General features: G+C 42.0%; 1 protein-coding gene and 1 long non-coding RNA gene across 5 annotated transcripts in view; one reads left to right on the top strand and one right to left on the bottom strand.

Annotated features, from left to right (window-relative positions):
• LOC310658318 overlaps positions 1-18893 on the bottom strand; it is a 648769-nt gene that overhangs the window by 581634 nt on the left and 48242 nt on the right. The window lies entirely within an intron of this gene.
• POT1 (protection of telomeres 1) overlaps positions 302-18893 on the top strand; it is a 71294-nt gene continuing 52702 nt past the window's right edge. The window contains exons 1-4 of one of the 4 annotated variants that reach the window (XM_083399611.1): positions 302-619; positions 7410-7482; positions 8645-8736; positions 15692-15796. In XM_083399611.1, coding sequence (XP_083255737.1) covers positions 497-619; positions 7410-7482; positions 8645-8736; positions 15692-15796 — 393 coding nt within the window. In that variant the 5' untranslated portion in view covers positions 302-496. Of the gene's footprint in view, positions 620-7409; positions 7483-8644; positions 8737-15691; positions 15797-16424; positions 16596-18703; positions 18864-18893 lie in introns of those variants that run through there. The other 3 variants (XM_083399612.1, XM_083399614.1, XM_083399613.1) reach the window with 3 other exon arrangements.

The raw sequence follows: 18893 nt of genomic DNA on the forward strand, positions 1-18893 counted from the left end.
GTCTACTCAGGAGAAGCAAGTTCCACTGATTTCAGTAAGAATCTCATTTGTGCATTTCAACCAGTTGTTTCCCATATACTTGGGTCTCCAGGTACATAACTACATTTCCCATGGCCCCTCACCGCTGGGCCCGCGAGCTAGGCATCATGGGAGTTGTAGTCCAAAAGAAAAAGAGCTGGAGGAACTCAAACCTCCCTTCCAACCGTTACTTCCCCCACCCAAGCCTCAGAAACGCGGCTCGCGTTGCCCGGCGCTGCGGAGCTTCAGTTTAGCACAGTGCGCGTGCGTCTGGTCCGTTGGTAACGTCTGGGCGCCGCGAACCATAGAGGAGAACGAAGCCGCTGCGCACGCGCGGCCGGCAACCCACGAAGCGCTTAAAACGCCCCTCAGCCCCCGGGCCTGGTTTGCCATGTAAATAAGGCTGCCTAACGGGCGAAGGGGTCGCTCCTTCCTTTCCTTCCTGTGAGGCCTGACTGGCCTTTGAAGCGGGGGCGCCATGCCTCTTGAAGAGATAAGGGGCTCCTTCAGGGTGTTTGAAAACTCTCTGCGGGGAAGCCTCCAAAAAGTTGGTTTCGAGCATTTGCAGGTGGGCTGTGACTGCGCCAGCAAGTATGTCCAGGTAAACTCTTCATTTATTTATTATTTATTAATTTATTATATATTATTAATTTATTTACAAATATATTTTATTACATTTCTACAGATTCCACATAGAATTCCAATAATTATGTGTCTATGTGTATGTGTGTGTGTGTGTGTGTGTGTATATATATATATGCATATGTATGTATATTTATGTATCTCTGTCTCTCTCGACATATCGACTTCAAGTAAACTTTTTTTTTAAATTCCTAAATATATTTTATTAGATTTCTACAGGTTCCACATAGAATTCCAATAATTTTGTGCGTGTATGTGTGTGTGTATATATGTGAGAACAGGATGCTAGACTAGATAGGCCTTCTGTCTGATCCACGTTATTTATTTATTTATTTTTAATTTCATAAAACTTATACACTACTTTATTGTTAAAAACAACAACCCTCAAAGCTGTTTATCACTAGGTTAGTGCTGAGCAAGATCTAGTGACATTCTCAACGTCAGTTGCTTCAAATTTTCTTTTATGCAATAGTTAAGTTAACTTGGGTTCCATTAGTTGAACACTCCTGAGAGTTGCTCCACTGATCTTTCCATCCCTAAGGATGTGAAGGCTCCCATATACATGTGAACCACTCCTGATTTGTAGGCGTTTTAAGCAGAAGCTTGTAATTTTAAGTGCACTTCTCAATCACTTAAAAATTGTAACAAGTTACAGTGGTACCTCGGTTTTCGAGCATCTCGGAAGCCGAACGATTTGGTACCCGAATTCTGAAAACCCGGAAGTAATTTCTTCCATTTTTGAACACGTCTGAGAAGTCGAATGGCTTCTACTGTGTGGTTTTCAATTTTTTTCCATTGACTTTGTCAACCGCCCTTTGCTCCACGGTTGTTGAACATTTTGAAAGTCCAACAGTCTTCCAGAACGGATGACATTCGACAACCGAGGTACGTACCACTGTACTTGTGAATATTTATTTTATTTATTAAATTTGTATACTGCTCCCTGTCTATTCTCACTTCCTTTTTGGAGACATGGTAGCCCTACTCTTATAGTCAGATCCCGAACAAGCTTACTTGAAAGAAAGTCTTAACTGAGTGTTGCTAAAATTAAAAATACTGTGGTACCTCGAGTTACATACGCTTCAGGTTACATATGCTTCAGGTTACAGACTCCGCTAACCCAGAAATAGTGCTTCAGGTTAAGAACTTTGTTTCAGGATGAGAACAGAAATCGTGCTCCGGCGGTGGCATGCTCCGGCGGTGTGCGGCGGCAGCAGGAGGCCCCATTAGCTAAAGTGGTGCTTCAGGTTAAGAACAATTTCAGGTTAAGTACAGACCTCCGGAATGAAGTAACCCGAGGTACCACTGTATCCTGTGCTTTGTCTTATCTATATAGTCATAGCATGCTCTCTCTTTTTAGCATTGCTTTTTTATTACTGGAACCATTAGTAAACTTGGAAGAAAAATATAGATGGCTTGGGAGCTTTTCATTTAAGGCATAAACTTAAAAAAGTGTTGTGATAAAAAAATTTCCAGTCTGGTGACTTAATGGAGTTCTTTTTTCTTATAAAAGAATCAATGGATTGTTCAGATTTATGGACATTTTTCAAAAAACTGGAGGAACTGCACCACAATGTAACTTTTCTTTTTTACTTCCTCAACATAAAATCAGCAGTTTGCAGCAATAATTTTCAGCTGTCTAGTAGCTGTTTCAGAACAAGGAATACGCATTTTGTTGCTCCATCTGTGGCTACAAATGTGTTCTAAATTCAAGTGCTTAGTGCTGGTGGTACATTAGGCCTCTTGTATAAACTTTACAGAGTAGAACACATGAGACCAGTCTTCTTCAACATGTTTGCTTAATTTGATGATGATGATGAATTTAATTTTAAAGCTTTTTATCATTACTGGCACTTGGGGATGTAAGCTGAGAATAGTACTGTTAAACTTGAATTTTGTTTGCTGTGGAAAAAAGCTTTTCAGCAAGAGCATGCAATTCAGTCCTCATTACTGTTTCTTTGCTACTTTTATCTCCATGTACAGCATAAAGCCAAATATTGTATTTTCGCATCACAGCAAACTGAGGATTACAAAGGAAAAAAATCAATACAACCTTTTACTCTTTATGTAGGGTAAAATGGGGGTTAAAAAGACTCATGAATTTTTGTGATGTCAGGTATTTTTAATTCACACTCTTCTCCAGGAATACCTTTTTATCTCTAGTGCATGAAGATCACAGTAGTTATCTTCATACATTGGAGACATTCCTTGGATGCAGTGCTTCAGGAGAGGGATGGAGGGTGTAAGGAGGTCCAAGGCTCAATATCAGTTTTCTATTAATAAGCTGCAGTTTGGGAAGAGAGCTTTTTGACAATGACCCTGGCAACATATCATTGTTTCAGCTGCCACTTCCACCTTCCTGTAGTGAGGCATGGAGAATGGTTGTAGGGTATACAGTGTGTCTCCTGCTTGCGAATTCTGCTTGGATTGAAAGCCACATCATTGCATAAAGGGCTGCACCCTTTTGGTGTTTCTTTTTACTGTGGCCACACCTGCCAGCATGCATGTCCCCCCCTCCCCAGCAGGAGGACAAGAGTGAACATGGCTCTCTGGTAAAGAAACGTTAGTCACTTGCTGAGGGGGCATTTAAACAACCAGTGTTCAAAATTAGCCAGGTGCATTTTGTCCCTGGTTTTTGACCACCTGTGACCAACTGAAGCTACCTGGGCACCGGGATGGTGCCTGACATCTCCACTGTCTGGAGGTGCATGCCTAGGGATCATTGGATCTTCACTGTTTTCACACACTCATACTCTGCCCTGTAGAATTCTATCAGATTTATTTTATCTGCACTATCGGAATGAGTTTCAGGAACCAAAATGCTTTTTTCTGTACAGCCTGAGCAGGAGTAGTCACCATTAGGAAAAAGAGGTCTGAATAGGACCTGGATCGAGTGACTTTTCTTCTTTAAGTCCTCAAAGTTCTTAACTTAGCTCAGGGTTATCATCTGAACTAGCCAGATGTTTAACTGAGAATTAATCACAGTTGGTCCATCATTTGAAAAATCAGGCCTTTGAACTGTCTTACCCCAAAATAGTAACTAGACATTTCGTTTTGGCAACTGTAACGTTGGTTTAAGAATCCATTTGGCACCTAGCTTATATATATCTTGAGTTTCTAACACTGCTGATGGCATGTGACACCCTTATTAAAACATCTGCACTGGCTGCCCATCTACTACTGAGCCAGGTTCAAAGTCTTTGTGTTAATTTACAAGGCCCTGTACAACTTAAGTCCAGGATACCTTATGGATCACCTAAACCCTTATATCTTAGCTTCTTTACTAAGATAATCTGCAGAAGGGTTGTTGTTTATCCCCTAAGTTGTCGAGGCACATCTGACAACAACAAGAAACCAAGCGTTTAGTGTCATCAGCCCAGTCCTGTGGAATGTATCGGTACAGGAATATAATCTATGGCTGATTTCTAAAATAGATATGGGGCACCGAGGTGGAGGTGGGGGGTAGAATGCCGTTTAAAGTTGCTAAAGATCACTGCCACAGTTGGTTTGTGTTCAAAGAGAGGCTATTTCTCGTTGTGCTGGCGCAAAATATATGTTCAGTACTCCATTTGATTGTGATAGATAATTTCCTCCGAGGAAACTTGCCTCATGGTGAGGAGAGAATTTAATGCATCTGAAAGCTGCCTGAAGAAGCAAACAAACTAGGTGACTGTGAAAGGCTGGCACAAAGAACACAGTTAACAAGGAAACTAGCTCTTGTTAATTTGACAGAAGCAGTTATTGGGGCATCTGCTAATGTGCCAGGGATTGCTCTGGAGGATGCACATCTGCTTTCTACCTGGAAGCAGCTTTCAAATATATTATGATGATCACAGTGGTTGTACTGCATATTTACTGTTGTTCAAGTGTGATTGCCGTGTAATACATAGGCTCAGAACAGACAAATATATCCTTGGTGTACAAGCAGAGATGCCAGAGGAAAAAAGGCAAGTTGTAATTCAGGCAGTTTAATACACAGGTCTGTTAACTGCACCTGAATCCTTCAGCTCTGTATAACATGTGCAGCGTTCAAGAAATTCTACTATTCTTGAGAGACAAAGAATATACCATGTATCAAGCCAGGGGAGGAAAATTATTTCTGGATCTGGCCCATATTCTGAATTGGGTAGCTTGGAGCATCCCCACAGTTGCCTTGCTTTTTTGCAGTACTCCCAAGCAGTGTTGGAAGCTCAGATATATAAGCTAGGTAAAATGGCTCCTCAAACCAGGGTTACAGTTGCTGAAACAGAATGGCTATTTGCCATTTTGGGGCCAGACTGATTGACAGTCGTCGTTTCTGTACAACTTTTTGGTTCCTGAAATTCGTTGTGCAGCTAAAGTATCACAGATAGAGTTCTGCAGGATGTGTTGCTAGTACAGTGGTACCTCGGGTTAAGTACTTAATTAGTTCTGGAGGTCCGTTCTTAACCTGAAACTGTTCTTAACCTGAAGCACCACTTTAGCTAATGGGGCCTCCTGCCGCTGCCACGCTGCCGGAGCATGATTTCTGTTCTCATCCTGAAGCAGAGTTCTTAACCAGAGGTACTATTTCTGGGTTAGCGGAGTCTGTAACCTGAACCGTATGTAACCCAAGGTACCACTGTATGTGAAAAAAGTCAAGATCCAAGGATCCTCAGGTATGCACCTCCAAGATAGTGCAGACATCAGGTGCCATCCTGGCACCCAGACATCTTTATTGGTCACAAGTGACCGACAGCCAGGTGCGAAACACGCCTGGCAAATTTTGAACACTGCTCCCAAGTACAAAGTGAAACAGATCTGCAGGGACCATATTTGCCCACTCTTCTGCCCCAAGGTTGGGCGCATCATGATCCGCAGAGAGCAGTGGAAAATTCACCATGGCAAGCTTAAAACTGTGGACTTTTGGTTGGTCTATCCTGAGAAATCATAGAATCTTAGAGTTGTACAAAATCTTTTTTTTTTTCTTTTTAAAGAATCATACCATTGCAAGGGACCCCAGAGGTCATCTGGTCCAGCCCCCTGCAATGCAGGAATCTCAGCTAAAGCATCCATGACAGATGGCCATCCAACCTCTGCTTAAAAGTTTCCAAGGAAGGAGAGACCAAATGTAGAAGCTGTTTGGAGCCCAAATTTGTGGCATTGTTATTCTTATGTGATGCTCTGCTGAAGAAAGGGGATATGATTTTTACACACTGCCCCCGAAAATTTGCTCTGGATTGTTGGGGGACCCTCCAGAACAGCATGGCTAGGTTTTGCTAGTCACTACAGAGTGAATCAGCAAAAATTAATTCCCTTGGACTTCGTTAAGTGGGAACTGCTGGGCAAATGTTCCTCCCACAAATGGAATGAGCCTTTCCGTTCACAGAACAATGACTTTAGATCCAGTCCAATGATTTTTAAAGATATTTTCTGTAACAGTATTGAAACACGACACAGTTTGACAAACTATTTGGTTACATGAGAATTGCTCATGTAAATAAATAAACATTTACTGAATTTAAAACACCAAACTCCTTAAAAGTTAAAGGCTGCCATGGCATAGGTTCAGATGGGCCATGTTTTTTCATATGCACAGGAATTAATTCTTAGCTGAGAGAGGAGGATATGCAGAGCAAGAAAGAGCAGTATTTTGGGCATTCAGGCTGAAAATTCTTGGGCATTTGGGCTGGAAATTTTGGGCAAAAAGTGTGTAGACAGCTGAGGGCTCCTGCACTAGACCCACATCCTAACATCACAGTGTGCAACTGGGTGTGTACATTCCATTCAAACTGTTCTGCTTTGAGTGGGAAGGCCTGGAGTGGGCTACAAAGGGCATTAAGCTGACCAGGTTAAAAGCCTGTTTATACACAGGAGCTCTGATAATACAGCAGTGTTTCCCAAACTTGGGTCTCCAGCTGTTTTTGGACTACAACTCCCACCATCCCTGACCTGCTAGCTAGGGATGATGGCAGTCCAACAACAGCTGGATACCCGTGTTTGGGAAACACTGTAATACAGGATCCCTGTCTGTTGGGAAGCTCCTAAGCCAGGTGTGAAGAACCTGTGGCCCTCCAGATGTTGCTAAACTACACCTCCCATTGTCCTTGGCAGTTATTGGCTGGGGGTGATGGAAACACTAGTTCGACAATCTCTGGAGGGCCACAGATTCCCCACCTCTGCTTAACCAAACATGCTTAAAAAGTCCCTTCAGACTTTCCCACAGGGATATTTGAGCATGGGGCTGGCACAAGGGTTGGGAATGGAGGCTGAATACCTGAAGAGGGTTTACGTTTGTCATGTTTTATGCAGAGCACAAGTGAATATGGGATGTAGTTGGAGTAGGAGTGGCCATCATGCAGCTGGAAGCCTAGCTTTTGTTGGTCAGCTGCAAACCATAAAAATGAATGTTGCCATTTATTTGGAAGTTATTGAGGACTCTCTTGAGAGGTACAGGACTCTCTGTTCTACCAACATTCTTTGGTCCAGAAAGTAGCGGACAGATATTGAGCAGTTGGTCTCGCCATGCTTCTCCATTTGTAAAATGAGACTGACGATTGACTGCTCAGGATTACAGATGAAGAAAGCAATTATAGGTTTGTATATTTTATGAAGCACTTCGTTAATTGTTCTGCCTCTGTAAAACCTAGTGCGACGCTGCTGTTGCAGAGATATTGCACATATCCGAAAGTCTGGGTCAAGTAATGAATATGATTGATATTTTCTATTGGAAATATTTTCGACTTGCTAATTAGATCCGAACCCCCCCCCCCCCCAATTTCTCATTTCAGGGAACAGTTGCTGCTTCCTATCCATTAAGTAAAGTGGGAAATGGGACATCTTTCTTCAAGATTATACTTCAAGGTATTTTAACATATAGTTATTGGTTGTGCTAGTTGTGCACCACAAGCAAAAGTTGTGGGACTGTAATAAAGGGGATAATAACAGATATAGTGGAAGATCTAAAAAAACAACAACCCAGTGTCATATGCTTTTACAAATGGGAGAGATGATTTGAGGAGGTATCTGGAATTCTGAACTCAAAAAGTATTTTTCAAATTATAATATTATTTATTTAACTTACTGTTCACTTTTTAAACAAAGTACCTCAAACCACTTTACAACAGAAAAAGAATAACAAATACAGTAAAACCAACATGTCACTAAGAGAGCAAAATCTGAAGCATTCATATTTTTGAAAAAGGAAGGTCTAAAACATCCCACCCCACTGAAGGAGACCATGGATTATCAAAAACTAAAGGCCTGCTGAAAAAGAAATGTTTTTGCCTGGGCCTAAATAAGTAACGGGGGCTCCTCCCTTGGGAGAGCATTCCATAACTGGGGAGTCGTGACTAAGAAGCCTGCTCTTTTGTCAATACCTCCCTTGCAGGGGGCACACAAAGAAGGGCCTTGAATGATAAGCTCTTGCTCAGGGTTGGTTCATAGGAGGAGAGGTGGTCCTGGAGTTACTGCGGTCCTGAGTTGTAGAAGGCTTTATAGGTCAAAACCAGCACTTTGAATCAAGCCAGGAAATGAATTGGTAGCTTGCCATCTCACTGCTGAATTTGGCACCTGCTGTAATTTCCAAACCATCTTCAAAGGCAGCCCTACATATTATGCATTGCAGCCGTCTATCCTAAAAGTTACCAGAGCATAGACAACAGAGGCTAGGCCTTCCTCTACCCTTTTTAAAAATTCACCATCCTTATCATACATCTTGTCTTTTGATGTTGGTCCTCGCCAGCAAGGTTATCTGGACTTTCAACTACAACCTGCTGCTGTGTGCTTCATTGATTGCCTGGTAGACTAGAGCTCATTTTGTGGTTCTTACTCTGGCCTTTCGGGAGCCGCCTTATGTACAGAGATTCCCCCCCCCCCTTAGTTTCATAGCTCATAGGCGTGAGTGTATTTTAATGTCCCTGACCTCTCAGCATTTGCGATACCCTTGTGAATTCAGAGCTGCAAGGCTTTCCTTTAGTATATTCAGATAAATGTTACAGTGTCACTGTTCCTGTGTGTCTTTCAGAGTCAGAAAACCCATGTTCTAAGGCCGGTGCTATCAATACTTATATGTTTGGGAAGTTGGCAGAGGATTGTGCCAGCGTTGTACATCAAGGGGTAAATGCTTTTATGTCTTTCATTCTCAGATGTTTATTTCTTCTTGTGAACTGTTTTCCTACTGATCTTGTTGACCTAAGTGTGTTTACACGATCAATGCATGCGGCTGCCTTTTTGACCGGGTTAAGGTGCTGACTGGTGTTCAGATGCGTAGCCTCTGTGGCCCGAAATCCCTGGGTGCTATTCACCCACGCATTTCGTGTATTAAAGCTGTATTTGTGTTCCTTTTCGTCACTGGAATCTGATGTAGTACTGTTTGCTTGAACAGCACTATGGCATCACCTAATGGCAAAACAGAAAGAAACACCTCTTCAAAATAGTACTCTTTGTCTTCCACCTCAGTGACAGGGAACCAGATGTTGTCGGATTCCAGCTTCCATCAGCCCCGGCCAACATGACCAGTGGTTGGGGAGGAGCACAAGTTTCCAACCCTTGCTGTAGTTACTTACATACCCAACAGGTCACTGAGATCTGCTCTGCAGGACAGTTTTTCCTTCAGGGTCTATAGATCTCAGAAGCCTGCTCCATAGTAATGCATAGCAGGTAAATTTACAGCGTCTGAAAGCCAGCAGGCGCATTTTGCTTAATTCTGCACCATTTGGAGCTGCATGCCTTGGGTTCCTTGGATCTCAAATGTTTTCACACACTAGCAACACATCCTGTAGCATTCTATCTGTGATATTCTAACGGTGCAATCGGAATGAATTTCAGGAACCAAAAAGTTGTATTGAAAAACATGACTTTTGATCCGTCTGGCCCCCCAAATGGCAACTAGACGTTCTGTTTTGGCGACTGTAACTGTCTTAAGGAGCCATTTGGCTCCCAGCTTATATATTTGAGATTCTAACACTGGTTAGTGGGGCTGCCTGTTCCATGGAACAGCATTCTTGTTGAGATACAGCAGACACCCATTATCTACACTTTCTGGAACAACTGGGATTGCCTTTAAAACTGTTTTCCAGCTTTAACTACCTGACTATCTATTTAGCCTCTCTTTCTAAAGTCCAGTATGAGCCATGGGTAGTCTTCAACTAAGTTCTAAGTAGACCCACTGAAATTACTGTCCATGACTAAGTTAGGTCTATTGATTTCAGTAGGTCAACCCCAAGAAAACATTACTTACTTACTTACTTACTTATTGAATTTATATACCGCCCTATACCTAGAGTTCTTAGGGTGGTTCACAGAAAAGATCATAATATATAAAATCAAAAGAAGAACAATAACCCAATAACACCCCCCCCCCCATAGAGTCACATTTCAAAAGGGTATTGAATAGCTGAACACCCCTTTTTTCCCTAAATGCCCTTTATAAGTAAACATCTTAAGACTAGTTATCTGCCCAGTTGAAACTTATGTTAATTACCGGTCATGCCTCTGTCATTCTATTTAGTCCCCCCCCCCCCCATTTGTAATGAGCAGCTTTGCTTGCTGACTTTTATCCCAGCACAGCAAAAGATGTGTAAAAGGAAAAAAGAAAAGAAAAAAAAGGGCCCTGTGGTAGTGGTGGTCTACCTGCCAGTATTATAGTATAGATTGGGCACTGAGAAATGATTTCAAGTTAACTCTTCTACCTCATCGTTTAAAGTGTCTGAAACTTAATTAGCGCTTTGCGCCCTTCTTGATAAAAGGAGAAGTAGTAAAACAAGGCCCAAAGCACCAATTAGGAGATCACAGAGATCAGTACTGAGGACCTGTACTGGAAACTACAGCCCTTGAGCTGGAAACTTCAAACAGAGTTGAACTAGCAACAGAATATTCACACCTCCCTTGTGACTTGAGCCGTGGTTATGTGGACTTGTGCGTGTGGTTTTTAAGAGGCTTACTATGAATATGATAGAGGGAGGATAATCTCAGTTCCTTTAAAAAAACTCAAAATTTAGTGATCAGGCCATTTTAGCAAGCCTGTTGAACTTTCTTTCTTTTTAAAAAAGTCATTGATTTAAATAGTAAATTGCAATGCAAGGAATTGGGGGTTCCCCAATGGGAGACATAAACGGTAACATAGGAGACTATATGCATATTGTTGCTCCTATGACTGCCACTATTTTCAAAAAATTACTGTATATAGCACCAAATGTGCTTGATGCTTGCATATTAGGCATATGTAGAAGATATACCTGTGTTACGAATTTCTGTATTGGTAATGGGTGCATTTCATAATTTAGTGCTAAGAGCAAAAGCACCATTCTTCGTGAACTAGACAGTCAAGTTGCGGAGCCATCTTGGTGTAAAATTTAAGAAATTATTAGATTACATTCTGAACTACTTCATTCTGCACCAGTCTAAAATTTATCCCCATTAAATTGGGGGATTTAGTCTAGTCAGCTGTCCAACCCTGACTTGGCAACCAAACTCCAAAATAACTTGTGTGTGCAGTAACATCTCAAAATGCTGGAACGGGAATGAAATATCCAGAAGCATAGCTCTTTTGGTTTACAACTTACTTTACACCAATTTTAGAAACGTACATTGCAGTTCTGTGTGTGGCTTTTCGGAACATATGCCCTGTTGAGTTCATTGGAGATTCCTCCATTCATTCTTTCAATTTCTATGCTGCCCATCATCCGAGGATCACAGGGTGGTTTACAGTATAAAAACACAAAAATACAAACTATGGAAACAAGCAGAAACAACACACACACCCCAGTTTAAATGGCCAGATTGTTTAAATAGCCAAAGGCTCAACAAAAGACAGTTTAAAATCGCTTCTTTGAAATATCAAGCAGATATCGTGCCTGAGTTAGGTGCCTTTTTGATAACTAAGGAAGATTGTCCACAAATGCTTAAGGTTTTGCCTCCCCATTTCTTAAAGGCAGGTTGTGGTTCATATGTAAGAAACTTTACCCATGGATTTTTTAGTTGTTTTGTTACAGAGTTAGTTCTCATTTTTTATTGAAAGGAAGATGGAACAGTGGCATAACTAACTCCCCTGCCCCCCTCCCAAAATGGTGGTACAGAATAAAATTCATTGCACCCCGGTAATTCCATTGCACATTAAGCTTTGTTGGAATTTGTTCTAATTCTTTTTAAACAATTGAATCTGTCTGTATCACTTAAGTTAGCAGTCTCCCACCCACCCTGGAAAACATTAAGGTTTGGGGTTTTCAGTCATTTAAAAGAATATCATCAGAGACTGCTGAAGTAGCAAAAAGAGCAATCATAGCACCGCAGTTTGCTAAAAACTCAGCTTTAATCAGAAAGCTCTTTTATTTATTGTAATCAAATAAACACACGGGCAAAAGACATGCAGTAAAAGCTAACGGGAGTGTTGTTGGTACAAGATTGAATGCAAAAGATGAAGCGCTGAGGCTAAAATGCTTCTCAGGAAGAGCACATCCATCTGGAAGTACTTAGGGGGCACAGGCAAAATTGAGACGGCACTTTAAAACTCAGACAATGCCAGAAATAACTAAGGTAAAGGAGCCTTTAACTTGCATTGCAATTCCCTGTGCTCAGTTTCATTTTCTCAGGTATCTAGCTTAGTTTCCCTGCCTGTCAGTAGTGCAGTCTATCAACCATCTCTTTCACCCCCTCCCTGCTTCCATGTGAGTTTGCCGGGTAATAAGCTGAGGGATGAGAGGCAACGTGGATAGCTCTCTTTCCTCTTTCTTTCTCTTTAACCTGACTGCTAATGGTCCAATAACTGCTGACATCTGCAATCTTAGATGGCAAGTGCTGCATGCAGAAAATCCAGTACCTTTAACTTCTTCACTGCTGAAAGATATCCAGCTGCTCACTCAGAGCAAGCAGGTAGATGTGGGCCAGCACTGAAGATGTTAATATACAGGGTGTTTGACTCTCAGAAAGAGAGAGAGAGCACTTAAATCTAGCCACCAGCTTGGCTTGACTGTAACTCCTTTGAGTCAATAGGGATAAACAAGGTGCTATGTTTGGACATAACAAGAAAGCAGTGAAACAGTGTTTCATTAGTTTGATGCCCTGCTTCTTAATTGCTTTTCTACTAAAGAAGGCTGACCCTGAGAAAGCCACAGTTCACATACGGTTTTCTAAACTTAGCAAGGACCCAAAGCCTGTCCCGTCAATAATTTTACCTGCGCAAGGCAAGCTGAAATGAATATAGCTGTGCAAAACTTGCAAGTGTACTTTTCCAAAAGTTGCAGTTGGTGCTGGTGCAAGGTAATTTTCTGGGAGACCCTGAGCTAAGAAACTAAGATCTTCAAGCAGTAATTACAATTTGGGGCTTGCCTTTTGAAAGTTATGTCCATGTTTCTTAGTAACTGGGGAATACAATTATAGAATGTAAATATGTTCTCTACACCTTTTCTGTTTAAGTTCGCAGGCTAGGAACCTGTGGCCCCTCTGGCTGTTACTGAACTACAGTTCTTTTCATCCCCACTCATGCTCTCTGGGATGATTGGCGGTGGAGTCCAAGAACATTTGAAGGACCACAGATTCCTCTCCCTGATCTGCATAGTCAACAATCTATTTGAATGATGTGTTAATTTAACAGTTCTTCAGTTTGTTATTCATTCCCCAATATCATCAATATAAATGATATGTTACTGCATTTGATTTTGATTATTCAACATGCCAGTCTTTGAGAGTGATAGATCGTTAACATTTGGAAAGAGGATGCTACCTGGCGCTGATTGTAGTTGGGCGTCCAAAAACATCTGCCAAGCTACAGGTTTCCACACTTGCTTTAGATAATGGGTGGAGGTTTCTCTTTCCTGTTCTTGTTAAAAGTGAGCTTTAAATACCATGTGCTCCCCAATTAGTGTTAGAAATTCAGATATGTAAGCTAGGTGCCAAATGGCTCCTTAAACCAAAGGCTACAGTCACTAAAACGGAATGCCTAGTTGCCGTTTTGGTTCCTGAAATGCATTATGATTGTGCAGATAAAATGTAACTGATAGAATTCTGGAGAATGTGGTATTAGTGTGTCAAAACAGTCAAGATCCAATGATCCCCAAGCATGTACTTCCAGATGGTGGAGCTATCAGGCACCATCCTTTCACCCAGGCATCTTCACTTGGTCGCAAGTGGCCAATAGGTGCTAAATGTGCCTAGCTGATTTTTTTTACTGGAAAAACAAATATGAAGTGTTGTGTTTAAGCCCTCTGTGGTATAAGTATATATTGAATTTTGTGTATACCACCATCCCTCTGTGGAGTTGGAAAACCTAAGTAACTACTCTATGGTAGTTTTTGTTTTGTGAATGGTGCCACGGACCCCCTGGGTGGGTTTCGCAGAGCCATTGGGGTCCGCAGACCCCCGATTGGGGACCACTGCTCTGTCATATCCCCCATTTTTATTTTAAACTAAAAATCTGCAAATGGTACACAACCCTCCTGAGTCTCCCTTTGCCATGTTGGATGGATCAGATAGGGACCTCATAATGACAGAATCAAGTAATAGTGATTTGCTAACTATTCTTTCTGATTTGGGCCACTAATCGGAGAGAGTGAAGTTTGACTATGTTGTACTGAAATGAATCAGATTTCAGTGTAGAACTTATATTGATTTTAGTGGGGTGCATTTACCTAACTTTATGTAGATTACATCCCCTTTTTGACATTAGCTTCAAAAAAACATGCACAGAGAGAGTTTATCCTTTGTCACTTTCCTGTAGAAAGCAGAAAATGTGTGTATGTTTTTTACTTTTCCTGTTTGAATAATAACTTTCTACACTACTTATTCTTGCAAACTGGTACATAACCTCCACCCCCAATCCGGGACTATTTTATGCTAGTGTTATTCCATTATTGCTTCAGCTTAGATTTCAAATCACTGACATTTCTTTTTTTTAAAAAAAACAACCCACACTACTTAAAAATGCTATAATGGAAAGTGCCATTACAAAAGTCAGTCTCCATAAAATGACATCCTTTGATGTTAACGTCAGTTTGGCTGTTGAGCAAATACCTTATTTGTATAGGAGGAAGCAGAGGGATTGCAGTAACTATTTTTCTTTCTGATTTATACAACTGGCAAAGAGACCTTTTAGAATTGAGTTTTGCACTCATCTCAGAATTTTTATAACAAATATCTTCTATAAGTGACTTAGATTGTTCATCACCTTTCAAGCTATTTGAATTTTTCAGCTTGCTAATATTGTTTTGTTGGAAGAGTTGTTGTCCCCCCCCCCCTCCAATCTTCACAGTACCGAAAAGGCCATTTTGCTCACTCCAGTAGTCAGAAATCAGAAACCAGTTCTTAGGTGCATTTTTCAAAAAGTGCCATTTAAGTTCCATATGATTGATCCTCTTGATTTATCAACTTCTTGTTTGTCACAGATAAAATATTTAGCTACTCTTTTGTTATGTAAATACTGGCAACATTCAGACCATGAAGCTTTGCCCCATTGCCCTAGTCTTATGAAAGATGAATTGTAAGTTTTCATAATGCAACATCTAAGTTCACTGATGACCTGCAGATCATTGGAACACCTGTGTATGCTAAAATATGTAATTAGAATCATAGAATTGTAGAGTTGGAAGGGACCGCAAGAGTCATTTAGTCCAACCCCCTGCAAATGCAGGAATCTCAAGAATTAATTTCAAAATGATTGATACCATTTGATTTTTGACAGTGGGTAATATCTAATGCTCAGGGTAGATTCATTAAAATCTATAGATATGTCCATTGATTTTAGCGGGTCTGCTCCAAATATAACTAACATTGAATATTCCCCCATGCAATTCTTTCGATGGAGATCACTTAAGGCCTTTGTTTTCCCCAAACACTATCCCTACTAAAGTTAATGACACATTTCAGTGGAAATTTTAGACCTGTACATAAATATTTCATATTGAAACTTTGGTTGCATCATACCTTAACATTTTTCTTTTCTTTTCCAGAAGCTTTCCTAATCAGCAGGGATTTGTCATATTTTCTGAAGATCCAGGGAAATGTTTCATCAAATGATCTGATCACTAAGGAAAATATGATAACTAATAGCAATAATGATGCATTTTCTCTCTCTCTATAGGACATCATGGTGGTAGCTGGATTCAGCATGGCTAAGTCCACCAGTGATGCTGATGGGCATTGCTGTCGGCTGGAAGTCTCTGATGAAGCAGGGTCAACTATTTATGTATGTTTTTCAAGCTTTTCTTCTCTCCCTTCACTCCAAAACTTTCTTAATAAGAGAGTCTGAGAGGCTGTGGATTACTAAAAAGCACATCAAGGTCTGCTTTAAAAAGATAGAAGAACTTTACCATTCAGCATACTAATAACTGGGATTCAGAGAAAACCCTTGGCTACAGCTGAGTGTCTAAGGGGACTTTAGACTTGCATTCGTGTATCAAACAGCAACCCACCAGAAATCTTAGAATTGGAAAGGGACCACAACGGTCATCTAGTACAACTCACTGCAATGCAGGAATATTTTGCACAATGTGGGGCTCGAACCCACAACCCTGAGATTGAGAGTCTCATGCTTTGCCGACTGAGCTATCTCTGGTGATAAAGAATCAGATGGCAGCAATCATAGAGTTCATGGCATGTGGAAAACTATTTTTGATACTGAACAGGGTTTCTAAGCAATCTGACACACTACGCGGGCTGCTGCTGCCCAAAGGGAAGAAAGTTAGCATTACTCAAATGCTTTGAAATGTGTGTAGCTCATACAGCTCTGGCTCTTTAGCAGTGTTTATAGGGTAGTTTTAGAAATGTGTAAAGTCCTATTACTTCTCTTTCTCTACATAAAATTGTAAGGCTGCCATTGCTGGGCCTCCATTGGAGGATTTGTAGAGCCACATCACAATCCTGCATGATTTGCATGATGTCTGGGCAAGGGAGCAAACATGAGGCAGGATTTAAGATGGAGTTTTAAACAGCAGCAAAAAGTTTGAGTAAAGCTGAAATAGAGGGACACAGAGGAGCTGGGGCAGGTAAGGGGCTTGAAGGGGCTGTGAGGAAGTGCAGGGCTTGAGGTAGCAGAGCTGCAGAGATAGAGAGGCCGGAGTTGCTTTGTGGGAATAGGGAGGCTGAAGGAGGCAATGGCGGATTTGAGTGAGGTGTGAAGGGAGGGGTGGGACTAGCAAGGAGGGTGACAGCAGCAGCAAGCTGGGTAAGCAATGTGAACAGGAGCAGAAGCATATATATTTACAGTGGTACCTCTAGTTGCGAACTTAATTCGTTCCGGAGGTCCGTTCTTAACCTGAAACTGTTCTTAACTAGAGGCGTGCTTTCGCTAATGGGGCCTCTTGCTGTTGCTGTGCTGCCGGCACACGATTTCCATTCTCATGCTACGGCAAAGTTCTCAGCTCAAGATAACTCTTCCAGGTTAGCAGAGTTTGTAACCTGAAGCGTTTGTAACCTGAGGCCTTTGTAACTCGAGGTACCACTGCCTGCCTGCCTGTCTATCTATCTATCTATCTATCTATCCATCTATCTATCTATCTATCTATCTATCTATCACAGTGACTAACGAAGCAGAAATTTTACATTACTGTAACAAAATGTCTCAGGTTCCACCACCTTCATTAGTTGCTCTGATAAAAAAAATAGGATGTTTCCAAGCCTGCAGTTGCAGTGCTTCTGAGCATTCTGTTCTCAAAGTTCTGGAATGGCCAGCTTGGAAAGAGCCTCAGTTTTTATCCAGGTATGGAAACATTTTGCTATAAGAATTCAAAAATTCTGTTTTGTTAGTCACTGCAACAAATACATGGTTTTAGTGATTAGCTGCATCCGATCAGGATCCAGAACAAACTTGTCTGAAATGTTGTTCGGTGCGTTCATATTTCTCTCTCTTTATATGTGTGTATATGTGGATGTATATGCACAACACTGAGCCTCTTGGGCTTGCTGATCAGAAGGTCGGTGGTTTGAATCCGCACAATGGGGTGAGCTCCCATTGTTGCTCTGTCCCAGTTCCTGCCAACCTAGCAGTTTGAAAGCACGCCAGTGCAAGTAGATAAATAGGTACCACTGGAGCTCGAAGGCAAATGACGTTTCCATGTGCTCTGGCTTCTGTCACTGTCCTCCGTGCACCAGTAGTGGTTTAGTCATGCTGGCCACATAATCCAGAAAGCTATCTGTGGACAAACGCTGGCTCCCTTGGCCTGAAAGCGAGACGAGCGCCACAACTCCATAGTTGCCTTTGACTGGACTTAAATGTCCAGGGGTCCTTTACCATATATGCACACACCCCTGGGAGAGTATTGGATGTTGCTGTGGGAACCCTAACTATTATGACTTAGGCCTATAAATCCAGTTGTGCTGTATTGAAGTACCGTATTGACCCAAATCGGACGCGGGTGGCGCTGTGGGTAAAAGCCTCAGCGCCTAGGGCTTGCCGATCGAAAGGTCAGCGGTACGAATCCCTGCGGTGGGGTGCGCTCCCGTTGTTCGGTCCCAGCGCCTGCCAACCTAGCAGTTTGAAAGCACCCCTGGGTGCAAGTAGATAAATAGGGACTGCTTACTAGCGGGAAGGTAAACAGCGTTTCCGTGTGCTGCTCTGGCTCGCCAGAGCAGCTTCGTCACGCTGGCCACGTGACCCGGAAGTGTCTCCGGACAGCGCTGGCCCCTGGGCTCTTGAGTGAGATGGGCGCACAACCCTAGAGTCTGTCAAGACTGGCCCGTACGGGCAGGGGTACCTTTACCTTTTACCTTATTGACCCAAATATAAGCCACACCCGAATATAAGCTGCACCTTTAAAATTGATGGGGGGAAAGGAAAAAAGAAAAAACCACCCAAATATAAGCCGCTCCATTCCTTGCTGCTCCTGGCTGCAACCTTGCGGGGGGGAGCCACGCTGTGTTGCTGGCAGCCTTTCCCCTTCCTCGCTCTCTCCCTTCCCAGCCTTGGGGGAGAGGACGGGCAACTACACGTGGGGCAGGAGCTGCTTTGTCGCACTCCTGGCACTGTTTGCCCCGCACTCCTGGCTGCATACCATAAGCTCGCGAATATAAGCCGCACTTTAAGTTTTCACGGCCGGAATTTGGGGAAAAGGTGAGGCTTATATTCAAGCCAATACGGTAGTAGCAATCTACAGTGTTGCTGCTTTAGTTAATGGGGAAAGGCCCCTTGCCAGATTTCCAATAGTATTAGCCTTGAATTGACATAGACTTGGAAAGTTTGAGATTGTGCTGAGTTGGCAGAGTGCAGCGTATCTTTTTGATGCTTCATGTCGTTTCTCTGGGATAGCAAATATGCTGTGAATATATTTACATAGTGATAGCTTTGT

This window comes from Podarcis tiliguerta (assembly GCF_965153285.1).
Source record: "Podarcis tiliguerta genome assembly, chromosome: 10".
NCBI lineage: Eukaryota > Metazoa > Chordata > Lepidosauria > Squamata > Lacertidae > Podarcis > Podarcis tiliguerta.